Source organism: Chrysochloris asiatica, unplaced genomic scaffold (genome assembly GCF_000296735.1).
Source record: "Chrysochloris asiatica unplaced genomic scaffold, ChrAsi1.0 scaffold00053, whole genome shotgun sequence".
Lineage (NCBI taxonomy): Eukaryota > Metazoa > Chordata > Mammalia > Afrosoricida > Chrysochloridae > Chrysochloris > Chrysochloris asiatica.
Genome location: NW_006408571.1, coordinates 13,567,319 through 13,584,873, shown reverse-complemented (window position 1 = coordinate 13,584,873; position 17,555 = coordinate 13,567,319). Strand labels below are relative to the sequence as shown.

Genomic DNA, 17,555 nt, shown 5'->3' with positions numbered 1-17,555 from the left:
ATTCCTTATGAACACAATTAAGTGTTCAGGAATACTCATACTTCGCAATGTTGTCCATAGCTTAGCCATATATTATAGAAGTTCTCCATATTGCTATATATACTGGCCTATGTATTTCTTTTAATAGCTATACGGTATGCATGATATTTTACAGTATGTTGTAGATATACCATAATTCTCTTTATTTAACCATTCTCTTTATGAGAATTATTTAGGTTACCTCCAATTTTCAGAAATGACAAAAGACCATAATTGTGCCTATTTTATGCACACTTGCATATATGTACATATCTATGTAACTTAAAAGCATTGCTGCAAAACTATAGAAACCTTTATTAAACAAAAATATGAAAAGTGATTGCTTTTCAACATTTTCTTCATCCAGGTCTATATACTTCTGAAGGTGGTGTGCCCATATTTCTAATCTTTAACAAAAGGAATTCTGTGCTCTTCAATTTATACCATGTCAGAATGGCAATTTTGGCATTGAGGGACTCAAATCATGCTCCTTTTAAATATTCTTTGAGTTTGGGAAGCAAAAGAAAGTCTGAAGGCATAAGATCAGGGCTGTCGGGTGGATGGCATAAGGTAGCTCAATAGAATTCTCATAGGAACAGCCCTTGCTATCCTGGAAAAAACGAGCTGGTACATTGCTGTGATGGGAAAATACCTGGGAGCAACTTTCCTCGCCTTTTTATCACCGGTGCAGTTTCCATTTTCTTAAAACTTCTTCCTAATAAGTCCCTATGGTTATTCTTTGGGAAAATTCATCAAGATTATTCCTTTGGAATCCCCCAAAACAGTTACCATAACCTTCTGAGCTGACCTCTTACCTTAAATTTAACTGGCCTAGCAGATCCCTTTGGAAACCACTGTTTGATAAGACCTCTGTTTTGAAGGCACCCTAACAAGACTAAGACAAGTGTATTATTGAGTGAACTTGTCTGCAGCCGTTCACTGTTTACAGAGGTATATCTAAACACCTTTTGTTTAGAACAAATCCATGCTAGTAGTAATACTTTTAACTTGCACTCATATGTGTGTGTATAAGTCACTTAAATAACAAATTATGCAAGCTTAAAATTCTGAATGATATTGCCAATTTGTTCTCAAAAAGGTTGTGGAATTTACACGCCCAGCACCAATACTAGCATTATCTAGATCCTTTTAGCTTTTGCAAATTTGATAGGCAAAAAATAATTCTTCCTTGTTAGTTTTCACTTACATTTCCTTAAGTGCCAAAGCTGGACAGTGAAGAAGGAAGACCGTAGAAGAATTGATGCTTTTGAGTTATGGTGTTGGAGGAGAATATTAAAAGTGCCATGGGCTGCCAAAAGAACCAACAGATCTGTGTTAGAATAAGTGCAGCCAGAGTGCTCCTTGGAGGCCAGGATGGCCAAACTTCATATCTCATACTTCGGACTTATTGTCAGGAGGGATCAGTTGCTAGATAGAGCAGGCTATCATGTTTGGTAAGGTGGAGGGTCAGAGAAAAAGAGGAAGACCCCCAAAGAGATGGATTGGCCAAGTGGAAACATCAATGAGCTCAAGCATGGCAACAATTGTGAGGTTGGCCCAGGATCGGGCAGTGTTTCGTTCTGTTGTGCATAGGGTCACTATGAGTCAGTACTGATTTGATGGCACCTGACAACAAGTGCCAATGAGGTTGAGCATTTTTTTTCAAATATTTATTGGGATATTTGCATTTCTTCTTCCAAGAATTGTTTTTATCCTCTGCCTTTTTTCTGTTAACTTATTCATTTTTTAATCATAAATCTATAGAAACTCTTTCTATATTGTAATTATTAAACCATTTTCTGTACTATATGTGGCAATTGATTTCTCCCAACCTTCCACTATGATAAATTTTTCATTTATGTTTAATAAAATCTGTTTTTTTCCTTATGGTATCTAGGTCTTTCCCACCCATGATTATAAATTTATAGCCTGTGTTGTCTTCTAATGCTTTTGTAATATAAATCTTGAATTAATCTGGAATTTAATTTCTGGATATGGTGTGAAGTAGGGGCTTGTATTTAATTTTTCCTAGTGCATCTCTTACTGTCGCTGTCCTGTTTCTTAAGCAACCTTTCATTTTCCCACTACTTAGAAATTTCATCTTTATTATGTGTTAGTACATGGGTCAGATTCTAGACTCCATTGTATTTCATCAATCTATTTGTTTATTCCTGTTCCAATCAGCATTAATTACTCTAATTTTATAGGTTTTCATATCTAGTAAAGCCAAGTTCTTCACCTTACTGCTTTTTCCCTCCCTCAAACTATTTTTGTCATTGTTATTTTCGCTTATTTTCTATTCCAAAAACACCTTGAGAAGCAGTTTGTCAGTTTCATGGAAAATTTTTTTGTTGGGATTGCCTTGGATTTAGAAATTATTTGGGGGTGAATCAGCATCCTTACAATATTTCCTATCTAGAAACATAGAATGTCTGTATATTTATTGAGATCATTTCTTAAGTCTTCTTTTTTCAAGTTTCTTCATATTTCTTCAAAATATAAATCTTCTACATTTCTTATTAGGTTAATTCTTAATAAGGTACTCTATTGTTTTTGTTATTCTTGTGAATGGCTTTTTTTTTTTCTTCTTTGACAATTTCTTAATTTCTTATTAGTTATTACTGGGGATTTATATCCGGTCACCTTTTAACAAACTCTCATTATTTATAATAGTACTTCTATAGATCTGCAGCTAATGATGGTTTTAATTCTTAGTTTCTAGTATTTTACCTCACATATTTCTCTTGTCTTATTGCGTTGGTTAGGACCTTCATCACAACGTGAATAGTGATGGTTATAGAATGAAAATATTTTTGTTCCATCATCATATGTGATGTTTGTTAAAGGTTTTAGTAGTTTTTCTTAAGTGAGTTAAGAAAGGTTCCTGATATCCTAAATCATAGAAAGAGCTTTAAAGAAATTAAAAGGATTAGAAATGAGTATATTAAGTGCTTTTCCGAATCTATCTAACTAATTGTATAGTTTTTCTCTTTTGTTAATATAAAGACAACAGATTGCATCAAAAGATTTTCTAAAATCAACTGTCCTCACAATCCAAAGACAAAATGTTATTTGGTTGTTAGATGTTATTCTTTTAATACATTGTTGGGTTTATTTGATATTATTTTATTTGTTACTGTTGTTGTTAAGTGCCATCAAGTCAGTTCCTATTCATAGCTACTCTGTATAGGGTTTCTGAGGAACGGCTAGTGGGTTTGAACCACTGACCTTGCAGTTACCAGTCCAGGGCTTATCCTCCAGGATCACACCAGGACTCCATTTGGTGGTGGTGGTGGTGTGCCGTGGAGTCAGTTCTGACTCATAGTGACCCTGCATTGGGTTTCCGAGGCTGTAAATTTTTAAGGGAGCAGAAAGCCTCATCTTTCTCCCACGGAAAGGCTGGTAGTTTTGAACTGCAGACTTTGATGTTAATAGCCTGACTCCTAACTACTACGCTACCAGAGCTCCTCAGGACTCCATTTAGGATTATTTATATCTATTTTACATAAATTTTATTGTGTTAAAGGAACTCTGGTGGTGTAGTGGTTACTGGTCGCACTGCTAACCTCCAGGTCAGCAGTTCGTAACTACCAGCCGTTCAGAGGGAGAAAGATGAGGCTTTCTGCTGCCGTAAAGATTTACAGCCTCGGAAACCTTATCTGCATAAGGTTTGGTCGCTATGAGTCGGAACCGACTCGACGGCACACCACCATCACCAAGCACCTAAGTCTGTTTGGAGTCCTGGTGTGGCGCCGTGGGTTAATGCGCCAGACTGCAAAGCCGTTTAAACTGCAAGGTCCACGGCTCCTCGGAAACCCTATACAGGGTCGCTATGGGTCGGAACCAACTCAACGGCACTTAACTGTTTAATAAAATGTGCTAGGTATTCTAGTTTACATGTTTTCATACTGTTTATTAATTTCCTTAAAACAAAAATTAAAGTGTTCTTTTCTAAAAAGTGGATTCTTTTTTTATCATCGCTTTCCTGCAGCAGAACGTAAAGCTGTGTGGTAGATAAGACTGTCAATGTGTTCGTTGAGCACATTCAAAGAAATGGAAAGAGTCATGTTTGGCATCAAACTCAGTTTCTGAGCACCAAAAACATAAGATATATCCTTCATATAATGTAGTAACAGTTTTCTATTCTAATGAAGCTTAAATAAAAAGGAAACAATATTGATTTTCCTTCATCCTCATGAAACTAAAGCTCTAAAAAGCTCTAAAGATCTTGAGGTCTGGGACTATAAAAGAACCTTTTTTTTTTTTTTTAAATCCTCTAGTTTAATCTCTGTATTTTACTTCTTTTTTTCAAAATAGCATATATATCAATAAACGCTTAGAATGTACCAGGGTGTGAAAACGATGTGAAGAGACTACTGAGATTTAGATTCTAGAGTTTTGTTTTCTTTCTACTTCAAGAAACTCAGAAGACAATAATGACTTTTCTAGTGGAAAATTCAATCACTCAAATGTCTATCAAAACCAGGGAAGTAACACTCAGATCCTGACTGTCCTCTACTTTCAAATGCCTGTTCAGAAATACAGGAAGAATTCAGAGGCACTTTTTTTTTTTTTGCCTCTCTCTCTTTACAGAGAGGCGGGGCTTCATTTGCATGTGGAATTCAGATACTTAACAGCGTCTGCTCTGTGGCAGCTAAACCAAGAAAGAGAACAGCTTCGTTTCGCTCAGATCACACTGGGATATAAACTTGTGCTACAGGATGGAAATCAATGTCTATCTTCAGAGGGAGCCATCGTTTCAAGGACCTCATGTAAGTAATTTAGCAATTTAATAGGGCATTGATTATTAAAATTGCAAACAGAAAGTAGAGGAAATTATAAGGAGGAAAGGAAAGTTTGAGTCTAAAATCTATCACATCCGTGACCTTTTTAAATGGAATTGTTATGGCTAGCTCGGGTTAGTCATTTTATTCTTCCTATTTGTTTCCCAGTCACTGTGTTGAAACTCAGGCTCTCATTTTCAGAACTGAAAGGTAAAATGGAACTCTTTCAGATTCCTGACACGTTCATCAAATAAATGTGTGTTTGCTTCTATTCTTTGAAACCTCTGCTTCATGCTTCATAAATACAAAGTTTATGTTAAAAAAGTGCAATGTTAGCTGGAGCTTATTCCAATATTTTAATGTTTCCCTCTGAATCAGAACATTAAGAGCTGTCTGATTTATACTTCTCCCTTATCCCCACCCCAGTTATTTGACTATTTACTGACCACATTGGGTGGGAGGTATATTCATGTTCAGTTAACACATATCTGAGCCATATGAAAAAGAAAATGACCATATTTATCTATAAATGTCATATCGTGGCTATACTATAATGTGGTTTATTAAAATATTTGAGGCATATGAAAATTGAGCTATTTAGGAAATCAGCACATTTCAATTAGGTGATGTAAAATATATACGAGAACATAGTATTATTGAAGATAATAATTATGTATTTGCTCTGTATTTATATATACATTGTTGTTGTTGTTATGTGCCGTGGAATTGGTTCCGACTCATAGCGAACCTGTACAGGGTTTCTGAGGCTGTAAATCTTTACGGGAGCAGAAAGCCTCATCTTTTTCCCACGGAACATAGCATAATCATAATCAATATGTTTACTCTAAAGGGCAACTGTGTTTAAGGATAAGCACAGAAGTGCTAACAGCAAGGTCGGATGTTCAAACCCACACAACAGATAAAAGAAGAGACTTTATGCTCCTGTAAAGACTGCAGCCTCAGAAACCCTATCTATACAGGGATGCTATGAGTTGAAATTGACTCAGTGGCAATTGGTTTGATGTTTTTGGCATTTTGCTTAAGGAAAAGGAGTCCTTGTTCATAAGAACTTTTCAGTCAGATGATGTCATGCTTACAATGATTTTCAGTACAGTTGAATTCCAGCTATATTGCTAATGCAGTAACAGACCTAATTTCAATGTGCCTTCTTCAACGAGAATTGATATTTTTAATAGCAGTTGCACTTCAATTTCAGTTCAAAGTCTGACTTCTTGTTCTCCTAGCTGGAACTTCTGCCTTTTTCCCCCTTGTGTCTTCAATAAAATCTAAGAAATCCTTGTCTTTAATTATAAAGTAGTTCTCCGACTCACTTCCCACTCATTTTCCATTTGACTGATTTTTTTAATGTTTCTTGAAATTACCATTTCAGTCACCTGCCTATGAGCATATTAACTCTGAAGTACTCTGTAACTTAAAAGTGACTTTTAAGTTCTCTTCCAATGCACTCTCCTACTTACAAATCCAATAATATTTTTCAGTAAGAACTTTCGTCTGTCAGGCTGCCCTGTTTGCTACTTTCATTCCCATCTTATTGTCTTCAGTCATACTACGTTCTCTTCTAGGAAAATACTGTTGTTTCTGCTATTTTAACTTTTTGTTGTGAATTGAGTGAAGGTTAACAGACAAGATCATCAGCTTTACCTTAAACCAATCATACATTTCGTTTTACCTGAATGATTGCACCCTGCAACAACAGTTCTCCTGCTTCCTCCCAATGGCTTCCCTTTCATATCTTATTTTTCACAAATCAAAAAAACCAAAATTACTTGATGTACACATACAAAACAAAAAATATTCATTTAAATGTCCAAAGGACACATTTTGCAAGCCAGCCTCCTGCCTGCAGGCACACAGTCTTTCTCAGTCCATGGGCCTAGAGTCCGCAGCTACTCTACCTCTTCATGCCATCGCCTCGGTTACTGTCTCTGCTGTTGCCACTTTTTAAAATAAAATCTCATGTTCCACTCCTGCTCTTAGGAAAATACTCTTTTAAAGTATAAAAGTGACCAACTGAATGAGTTAAAGATGTCTTCCAAGTTACTGAGTATGTGATCATTTCATTCACTAGTCACTAAAACAGAGGGGGGAAAACCAGGTTTATGGGGAAGAAGAAAACATCATTTTGGACAAGTTGATTTGAAGTGCCTGTAGAACATATTTAAATAGACATGTACTATAATCAGCTAGAGTGCTCCTTGGAGGCCAGGATGTCCAAACTTCATCTGTCATACTTCAGACATATTGTCAGGAGGGAAAAGTTGCTCGAACAGTTGTTTGGTAAGGTGGAGGGTCAGAGAAAAAGAGGAAGATCCCCAAAAAGATGGATTGGCAAAGTGGCAGCATCAGTGGGCTCAAGTGTGGCAACAATTGTAAGGTTGGCCCAAGACCAGACAGTGTTTCGTTCTGTTGTACAAAAGGTCACTATGAGAAGGTACTGACACGATGGCACCTAATAACAACAACAATAAGTAGCTGGATATTTGGGCTTAGACTGAAAAATGGGCAAAATAGTCAGATTTAGAAATAATATTAAATGGTTGGTTGTTAAACCATGCTAATGGATGAAGTCATGCTGGGTATATACTAAAATGAGATGAAAGGAAGGCTAAATACAAAATCCTAGGAAATATGAACATTTAGTAGGGGTTTGAGGAGGTGTAGCAGCCGTAGAAGTTGGAATGGGGCATCAAGAGATGCCATGGAGTTTAGGAAGAAGAAAGTTTCAGAATGAGGCAGTGACCAACATTGCAAAGAAGGGGTTAAGAAAGAAGAAGCTGGAGGGCTTTAAGTGCATGCGCAGTTGGAAAAGCTGAGATGAAAATGTGGAACTGTGGCCAGAAAAGCACCACTAAATGTTGAACACATAGTACAATAGAATGAAACCCCTGGCTTTTCACAGAAGTTAATACCCTATAAAATGAAATTTAATAACATTAGCTAGTTATCTAAGAAAACAAATGGCTGCCATTGAGTCAATTCTGACTCACGGTGACCCCATGTGTCCCAGTACAGTTGTGCTCCTTAGTGTTTTCATTAGCTGGTTTTTCAGAAATGTTGTTGTTGTGAAGTGCTGTCAAGTCGTTTCCGACCCATAGCGACCCTGTATAGGGTTTCCAAGTAGTGGCTGGTGAGCTTGAACCACCGACCTTGTGGTCAAATGACTTTGCAGTCCAGCGCATTAGCCCACAGAACTACACCAAGACTCCCAAAATGTTCTCCCAAGGCTCCTCTAGGTAAACTCAAACCTCTGGACTTTCTGTTAGTAGCCAAGTAGATTTCTGAATTGGTTAAAAATAAATATATACCAAACTGCGAGTCAAAGGAATTAGAAAAAATCTAGTGAAACTTGTAGGACAAGAAATGTAACTGAATGCCTTGGGCTGAGTGACCAGCATGTTTCAAAATAAAGATAAATTTTATGAAGTGATTTGTGCACACAAATCTGTATTTCCAACCCATATCTTTTTCCAGATCCTCATAAAAATGTCTTGTAGGTTATGCAAAGTCAACATATCTAAATTAGCGCTCACTTGTCTTCTTTCTTAGTCCAGTCCATACCCAAGCATGTGTCTCTAGTCAGATAACAGTATTATCAACCACCCAGTTTTTTGAAGTAGAAACTTAATTTTCTTTCATCAATATCCCTCCAATCTCACTTCTGCTATTGAGTTCTGCCCATTCTTTCTCAACCTTCCTTGATTCTATCCTCTTGGAGCTGTAGGATAAGCACTGGATCACAATGTTGGTTTGAATCTCAAGGTTGGCAGTTCAAACTCACCAGCTGCTCCTTGGAAACCCTATAAGGAGCACTATGAGTCAGAACCAACTCGACAGCACTCAACAACAATAACTACTAACTTAATTATGTCCTAAAATATGATCCCTAACTGGCCTTCCTTCCTGCAGTCTTTCCTTTTCTTTCCAACCCACCCTCCACAATTCTACTGAGGCAAATCAGATCATGTCACTCCTCTGATTAAAAAATCCTTCTATTTTTAGTGAGAAAATCTGATCTCCTTAGCATGACATCATGCAAGACCCTTATCAAATTGACAATATTATCCACATCTTAGATATATTTTCAATTACTTTCTGCATCCCTATACCTACCTTCTAACACCATTACATGTATTCTTGTTCTTTAATCCACCATGTTCTTTCATATTTGATTTGCTGTAAAGAGTGAGGAACAGTGTTGTACTACTAAGATCATAAGCCTAGGTTCTGGAGAAGAGTAAATGAGGGAGGTTGCATACAAGTGATTTGGACAAAAATCAAACAAAAATTTGTTGCCATCAAGTCAATTCCAACTCATTGCAACCCTATAGGACAGTGTAGAACTGCCCCCATAGGATTTCCAAAGCTATAAATCTTTACAGAAGCCAACTGCCATGTCTTTCTTCTGTAGAGTGACTGATGGGTTTGAACTGCCAACCTTCCAGTTAGTAGCTGAGTGCTTAACTATTGCACCACCAGGGCTCCTCAACTTGGACTAACCATAGAGAAAAGAATAGGGATTGCAGTGAATCTTTGATAAGAAATATAATTCCCTTTGACTAAAAGAATACTTAATGACTGTATTTCATAAGTAAGGTATTATTCAAGGAATTGTTAGGGAGACATATATACCTAACAGAGCTAACTTTAAGGAATTTATGCTCTGAATAAAGAAATAGCACATATATAGTGAGGTTACTAATGTAACTGATTTTCTCAGGTTCCTTATAAAAAAAAAAAAAGATGTATTACTTTACAGATAGATAGATAGGTACACATATACAGATACCAAATACTTAGTTTAAAATATGTAATGAGTAGTTAAGAAAAGTGTGGCAGGAATTCAGAGGAGGGAGAGATTGTCTTGGGATGGCTAAGTCAGACTAAGTAGGATTTTAAACTAGAGTAGGGTACAAGTAGCATAGATTAAGAAATAGCTTTCTAAATGAGGGGAATGATACAAACAAAGGTAAAGGACAGAAGGATCTGGGTAGGAGAATAATGACTATTAAGGGCAGGAAGAGATCAGAGCCTTATTGTTGAAGACCTTCAATGCTTCACTTGATCACCAAGGCATACTTTATTCTACAGTGAATGGGAACCCACTGTGACTTTTATGAAGTAAAGTGATAACTTGGTAAAAGAAGTTTTTTAAAGTGATTAACCAGGAGATTAACATCAGGCATCACACTGGAGAAGGTCAGCTGACAAGCACCTCAATGAAACTAGTGAAAATTATTTTTAAAACAACCATGTAAAGGCTTTCATAGTCTGAAGAGGGGAAATAATGTTAAGATGCTTAACTGTTTTATGAATACTGGTTTCCCTTGCCAACTATTGTAAAATAGATACTTGAGTGGGATAGAAAGGAATATCAGTAAATATGATTACAGAAAGCTTGTAAGCCTGTCTTCAGCCTATAACTGATTGGAATACCTAAAAAGGGTTCTAGAACTTGCCCAGTGAAATAGGCTTCTTGCAGAGTCTTTGCAGTGTATAGGACTTTAGGTGGCATCCTGAGCCCCATCCAGAACCTTCTGAGGTGGGACATTATCACTAAAAAGGACAAGCAGACCAGTCAGGAACAGCTAGAGAAACAGAAGATACATCTTCAAAGAAAAATTAGCAGGAAAAATCCAAAACAAAAATGGCAGTATGATTGGCTACTACAAGAACAAGCAAGTTGTTTGCTGAGGAGCCATCAAGGCAAGCAATCAAGTTCTTTCAGGACAAACCCCCTCTCTAAGACTGAAACTCAAAGGGAACACATGAGCAGGCATGTAAGCTCACTGGCGACCACTGGTGTTGGTCTACTGGTGAGTGGAAGAGGGGGAAAGGCAGCAATGAAGAAATGGGCTGAGTTCAATCATGTTCCATAGACTCCCATTGACCTGGAGATGACAGAGAGAAGAGGAAGGGCTGGTTAGTCCGAAGAGTGATGAGACCTGGGGACACCTGAGCCTATGGACAAGGACATAGCCACAGAGGCTAGAACTGAGAGTGAAGCATCCAGCTGATATGAAGTGAGAGGAGATGCACAGGAACGCCCAAACTTGCAGACAGTACCCATTTGACCTAGCCTTGATGGCTTGATAATCAGAACTCGACTAGAGGAAAATTTAAAAAAAAAACAACAACACAAGTTTTGATAAAGGACATGAGTATAGATTACTACAGTTTGATGAATTTGACTTATACTTATGGATGTAGTAGCTCAAAATACCAACAGAGAGGGAAGGAGTCAAGTATCAAGTATCAATCCTATCCCCTCTGTATACGGGGTAGATAGGGATGGGCAACTTAGACATTTACTACCTAAAATGAGGGAGTGATAAAGGTGCAAAGTGAACAAGGTTTCAAGAAGGAGTTTAGTTTAAGAGTGTGTGGGGGAAGGTAGAACCCCCCACTGAACAGTTTTCATCTTGTCTAGATGGGTTTGGTGAAAAGAGATGTGGATAAAATTCTTATGATTCAATAGTGAACAATTTTTATCATGACTATTTGAGACTGTCACAACTGTAAAGGTAGAAGTTTTGTAACAAAAATGGGGGAGTAGTTAATCTTACAGTCCAGAAACAGAGGACCCTAGGATCATCAAGGGAGAAGTGCAAAAGCAAAATGCAGGACCCTATCTAGAGAAGCAGTGACATCAGAGATGGAGACAGAGATGAGGACATGGAGAGAAGGAGCAGCTGAGGACTCTGGACTCATGGAAAGAGAGGGACTGTGTGCTGGCGGCCAGGAGGCAGGCTTATAGAATGTGCCCTTTGGCTGTTTAAATTATTATATACTCCTGAGTGTTTCTGTGTACAACCCTCCCAAAAAAAACAACAGAGGGAATGGAAGCAAATACTGTTGAATGATGATGCACAGAGGAGATTCTAATCATACAATGAACTGATAGTATAAAGCCGATGTTCTCCCATGTAAACTATCACTCAGTTCACAATAAAAACTTTAAAAAAACAACCATGTAAAACCTCTGCAGGGACATTTGGCTAGATGGAAGACTAAGCAAACATGCTATCCAGACCCTCTATAACAAAGGCCCAAGAAACTAAATAAAACAGATAACAGATGATAATGCTGGAACCTTGAGTTTCAAAGAAAAGAATAAAGAAGTCGATCAAGTATCAACTAAGAGAAGAAACTGAATGGAAAAAAAAAAAACCACACAAAGAGACATATGAAGCAGTGAGTTGTCAATGGACCAAGCACAGCACAGCTATTTTGAATTATTGCAAGCAGCATTCCAACCAGGGCAGGAACCAGACAACAGGCACTGCTCACCCAGGACTGCACCTGTGCCCACAATGGTGGCTGAGGCCTAGAAATGTGTATCTCCCCACTCCCACTCACATTCTCCTGGTGACCAGAAATGTGGCCAACCCTACCCCACCCAACCAGTGGTTTGTGACACCCCCTCCCTACTTTGTCCCTACCCTGCCTGGGATCAGAGGCATGCCCTTGCAGATCAGATGCCACATGCATTCCACCCCTGTGTTTGAAGATCTCCTCAAATGGCAGAGCATGTTGCCATGGCATGTTTTATAACAAAAGGAGGGGAGTGGTTGATTCTGCAGTTCAGAAGTGGAGGTCCCTGGAACCATTACAGGAGAAAAGCGAAGTGTGGAACCCTATCCAGAGAAGCAGTGATGCCAGGGATGGAGGCAGAGATGATGACGTAGAGAGATGGAGCCACTGGGAACTGTAGACTCAGGGAGGGAAAGGGGCTGTGTGCTGGTGGGGGTGGGGGGGTGTGCGGTCATGCGGGGTGTACCCTTTGATTGTTTGATGATGAATGCAGGGGATTGAACTCATTGCAATGAAATGATATATGATAGGATGAATGTAAAAATAATGTTCTCCCATGTAAACTATCACATAATTCACAATAAAACTTAAAAAAACCCCAGCAAAAATAGCCTACAGTCACCAGATGAAAGGAAATAAAGATTAGAGAAGAAACAAATGGAATAGGAAACAGAAAAATAATTAAAAGAATAAACAAGACTAGAAGTTGGTTCTTTGAAAGGTTTAATAAAATTGACAAATAGCTGGCACATTTAACAAAGGACAAAGAGGAGAAATGCAAATAACGTGGATTAGGAATGAACTAGGTGACATCACAACAAGACCAACTGAAATGACTTGGATAATAACAGAACAATAAGAAGCACAGTAAATACAATGAAATGTACAAAAACATGGAGTTAGAAAACCAAATGAGAAGACTACAATTAGCATTTCTCAAGCTGAAAGAACTGAAAAAATACTTCCAAGCCTCAGGTTTACAATATTGAAGGAGTGTATGGATTTTATAAAAAGGATTCAGTAAGTGGCAGGATGCAAGATAACATACAAAAATTAGTCAGGTTCCTTTACAAAGAGAAAACAATACCATTTACAATAGCCGCTCAAAAGATGTGAAGTACTTAAGAATAAATCTAACTAGAGACACACAAAACTCATACAGAGAAAGCTACAAAATACTAACAGACATGCATAAATGGAAGCTATGCCATGCTCATCCATGCTAACATCAAGGTCAGTCGTTAAAAGCCCCCAACCACTACTTAAAAATTCTTTACAAGGTTATATGAGTTGGAACCAACTTGAAGGTACTTAACAACAACAAAGGCCATGCTCGTGGGTAGCAAGACTTAGCATTGTGAAAATGTCAATGCTGCTCAAAGCAATCTACAGATGTAATATAATCTTGACTCAGATTCCATCATCATTCTTTAAAGAGATAGAAAAATCTACTCACCAGCTTTATATGGAAAGGGAATAGACCCTGGATAAGCAAAGTACTACAAAAGAAGAATAGTAAAGTAGGAGGTCTCATGTTTCCTGATCTCAAAACCTACCAAACAGTCATGGTAGTCAAAATAGCCTGGTACTGTTGCGACAACAGATACATAGACTAATGGGATAGAATTGAGAGTCCAAAAATGAATTCATTCACCTGCAGACAGCTAATCTTTTACAAAGGGTTGGAATGCACTAAATAGGGAAGAGATCATCTCTTTAATACATGGTGCTGTCAAAACTGGATATCCACTGGCAGAAAAATTAAATGGGACTCAGATCTCACACCATATATAAAACCAAATTCAAATTAGATCAAAGATCTACCTGTGAATCACATATGCATATGAAGATCATCAAAGAAAAATAGAGATGACACATTAGCCATTAGACACATGCAAATTTTTTAAATGAGATATCATCTCACCCCACATTAATAGCAAAGTACAAAAAAACAGAAAACAGCAAATGCTGGCGAGGATGTGAAGAAACCGGAACCCTAGAACTGTAAAATGGTGAAAGCACTGTAGAACATAATATGGTGCTTCTTTAAAAAACTGGAAATAAAAACAGTATATGATCTGGAAATATCACTACAAGGTATATGTTGTTTATTGTTGTTACGTGCTGTAGAGTCAGTTCCAACCCTGTTATAGGGTTTCCGAGGAGTGGCTGGTGACCTTGAACCATGGATCCTGTGTGTCAAACTGACCTTTCAGCCCAGCACATTAATCCACAGCACCACACCAGAACTCCACAAGGTATATAGCCTAGAGAAATAAGAACTATGACATGAATGCACACCCATGTTCATCATAGTGCTAGTCACAATAGCAAAAATAAGTAAATATTCTAAGTGCCCTTCAACAGATGACTGGATAAACAAACTATGATATATACACACAGTGGAGTACTATGCAACATTAAAAAATAATGAAGAAACTGAGAAACACCTACCTCATAATGTAGATGAACCTGGAAGACATGTTATGTTGAATGAAATCAGGACAAACATGAGACCACTATTATAAAATATCAAGAAAAGATTTTCTCACAAAAAGAAATGTTTTTTGATAGTTTCTGTCAAAGAAGGGGATAGGAGGATAAATCAGTACTCGAGGGTAGATGGTGATCAACTAGCTGCCACTACCACCTCTCTGAAAGGGATCAAAATAAAAGGTCTTGGATAGAGTGAAAGAAAAATGTAGAGTAAAACCCTAAATCATAAAAACGTGAATGACACTGCTTCCTCAGAAACCCAGAAACAGAACCACTGTATGAGTCAATAATCCCTCTACTTGGTATATATCCACAAGAACTAAGAGCCAGGACACGAGTAGATCTATGCATATCTATGTTCACCACAGCACTATTCACAATAGCAACAAGATGGAGGCAGCCTAAATGTTCATCAGTGGAAGCATGGATACACAAACTTTGGTCCATACACAAAGAATATTATGCAATGCTAAAGAATAATGATGAATCTGCAAAACACCTCATAACATGGATGAACCTGGAGGACATTATGCTGAATGAAATCAGTCAGTCACAAAAGGACAAATATTGAATAGGACCAACAAAAGGCCAAATATTGTATGCAACCACTATCGCAAAACCTCAGGAAATGTTTTTTATGCTAAAAGAAATAATCTTTGAACAGGGGTGGGAGGGAAGGGAGAGAAATTCACTGGCAGAGGGTAGATACATGTTAACTTGGGTGGCAGGAAGGGCAATATGCAAGAAAAGGGAGATAAGCAGAAAAATTATGAAGACAGGTAAAGACACAGGGAGGTATGCAGGGCTAAGAGGGACAGAAGTAAATAGTATTATATACACAACCTTGGAACAACAGTGTTCAGAGGGTGGATAGATGGACAGAACTATAGGCTGAATGGGTATGGGAGGAAGAGTGTGGATATACCCACAAATAGATAAAGACTTGAAAGGGTATTTGGATACGGATATTTACTTTTGCAGCAAACAAACTATGAACGTGGTAGCCCATACAGAGGGAGCAATGATGACAGTTTCTTAGATATTGTCAAGTTTCTTAAGGCAATGAGTTTCTGGGTCTGGGGGCTCAGGACCATAGACTCAGGAGACACCAAGGTTAATAGACATAACATAGTCCACAAAGATAATGCTCTATAGCCTGCTTTGGTGAGTAGTGACTAGGACCTTAAAAGCTCATGAGTGGCCATGTAAAGGTACAATGATTTGTCTCTCCATGTATGGAAGAAAGAAGAGTGTTGAGAACTGAAGATGCTTGGAATCAATTAGTCCAATGGACTAATGAAGCATGTGAACATCAGTCTCCACAACTTTGAGATAAGAAGAACTAGATGGCTACCAATTGCTCAGAAAGTGATCACATTAGAAGGTCACAGATAGACTGAGAGAAAATGTGGAACAAAACTGAAAATTATAATAAAAGACTGGGCTTACTGGTCAGAAAGAGACTGGAGGAACCTTAGACTATGGCCCTTGACCACCCTTCAGGTCTGAAAAGGAACTCACCTTCATGGTCCAGTTTTCAGTCAACTAGTAGATAGGTATAGAGGGGACAACAGTATTTACTAGTAAGGTGTATTCACTGTTCTCACAAAGAACTCCTTTAAAATCAAAAGGGCAACATTTGCCTAAGGACAAAGTTGAGAAGGGATAGGAAGGTGAGTGTAAAGGAGATAGGAGCCACAGGGAGGAAGTGGCATAACTGATGTTGCATGGAGGGGATTGCAATCATTGAGATGAAACAAAGTATATGATTTGTTGAATGTAAATCTTATGATCTTGTCTGTAAACCTTCACTCAATTTACAATAAAAAGTTTAAAAGAAACAAATAAACAAAAAAACTAGTCAGGCTCACTGGTCAGATAGAAACTGGTGGGACTCCGAGACCATGGCCCTTAGACATCCGTTGGGCCTTGAACTGAAATCACTCCTGTGTCTCAACTTTCAGCCAAATAATAAATTGGCCTATAAAGTGAACAATAACATCAGGGAAGTACGCACTCTTTAGAACAATCAACCTTTCAAGATGAGAAGGGCAGCATTTGCCCAGAGACAAAGTTCAGAAGGCAGGAAGGAATAGGAAGAAGGATGAATGGAAATGGGAAACACAGGGAGGAAATGGTATGAGTGCTGTTACATTGTAGGAATTGAAATCAATAACATGAAACAAAATTTTCATTAATTGTTGAATGAAAAAATGTTTTGTTATGTAGACTTTCATCCAAATCACATTAGAAATTTAAAAATAAAACAAAACAACAACAACAACAAAACAAACCTCCGGAAATGCTCCTAAGGACAAACAACAAATGAAAAAAGTCTATTCAAGAACATATAAAAAAGTTAATAAAAGTGCTCTCTTTCTCGGCGCTGCTTACGGAGGAGGCAGCCATCTCCACCACCATCATGACTGCCCTCAGGCCCTTGGTGAATCCCAAGATCGTCAAAAAGGGGACCAAGAAGTTCATCTGGCACGAATCACACTGGTATGTCAAAATTAAGCGTAACTTAATTTTGGGGGAAGCCATGCAAGAATGCCCAAACTTGCAAAAGTACCCATTTGACATAGCTTGTTGGGCTTGCTGACCAGAAGTCAACTAGAGAAAGATAAGGAAGTTTGATACAGGAAGCAAGTGTAAATTGCTACAATTTGATGAACTTAACCTTTGCTTATGGATGTAGTTGCTCAAAATTCCAACCGCGAGGGAAGGGATCTTCACATCAAGGATCAGGCTTATCCCCTCAGTACACAGGGTTAACAGGGACAGGGAGCTTAGACATTGGCTACCAAAAATGGGGGGCTATAAAGGCATGAGGATCATGGCTTTGAGGTGGGGTCGACCAACTTAGAGACCCACAAGCCCAGCCCAAAGCATCTCACTATAACCCAGTCGCCCCTGCTTCGCTTC

At 38.1% G+C, this 17,555-nt stretch overlaps 1 protein-coding gene across 1 annotated transcript in view; it reads left to right on the top strand.

Annotated features, from left to right (window-relative positions):
• Nucleotides 1-4,737: 4,737 nt before the first annotated feature.
• Nucleotides 4,738-17,555, top strand: part of GNE (glucosamine (UDP-N-acetyl)-2-epimerase/N-acetylmannosamine kinase) — an 82,329-nt gene continuing 69,511 nt past the window's right edge. The window contains exon 1 of the mRNA XM_006863104.1: nt 4,738-4,790. Coding sequence (XP_006863166.1) covers nt 4,750-4,790 — 41 coding nt within the window. The 5' untranslated portion in view covers nt 4,738-4,749. The remainder of the gene's footprint in view (nt 4,791-17,555) is intronic.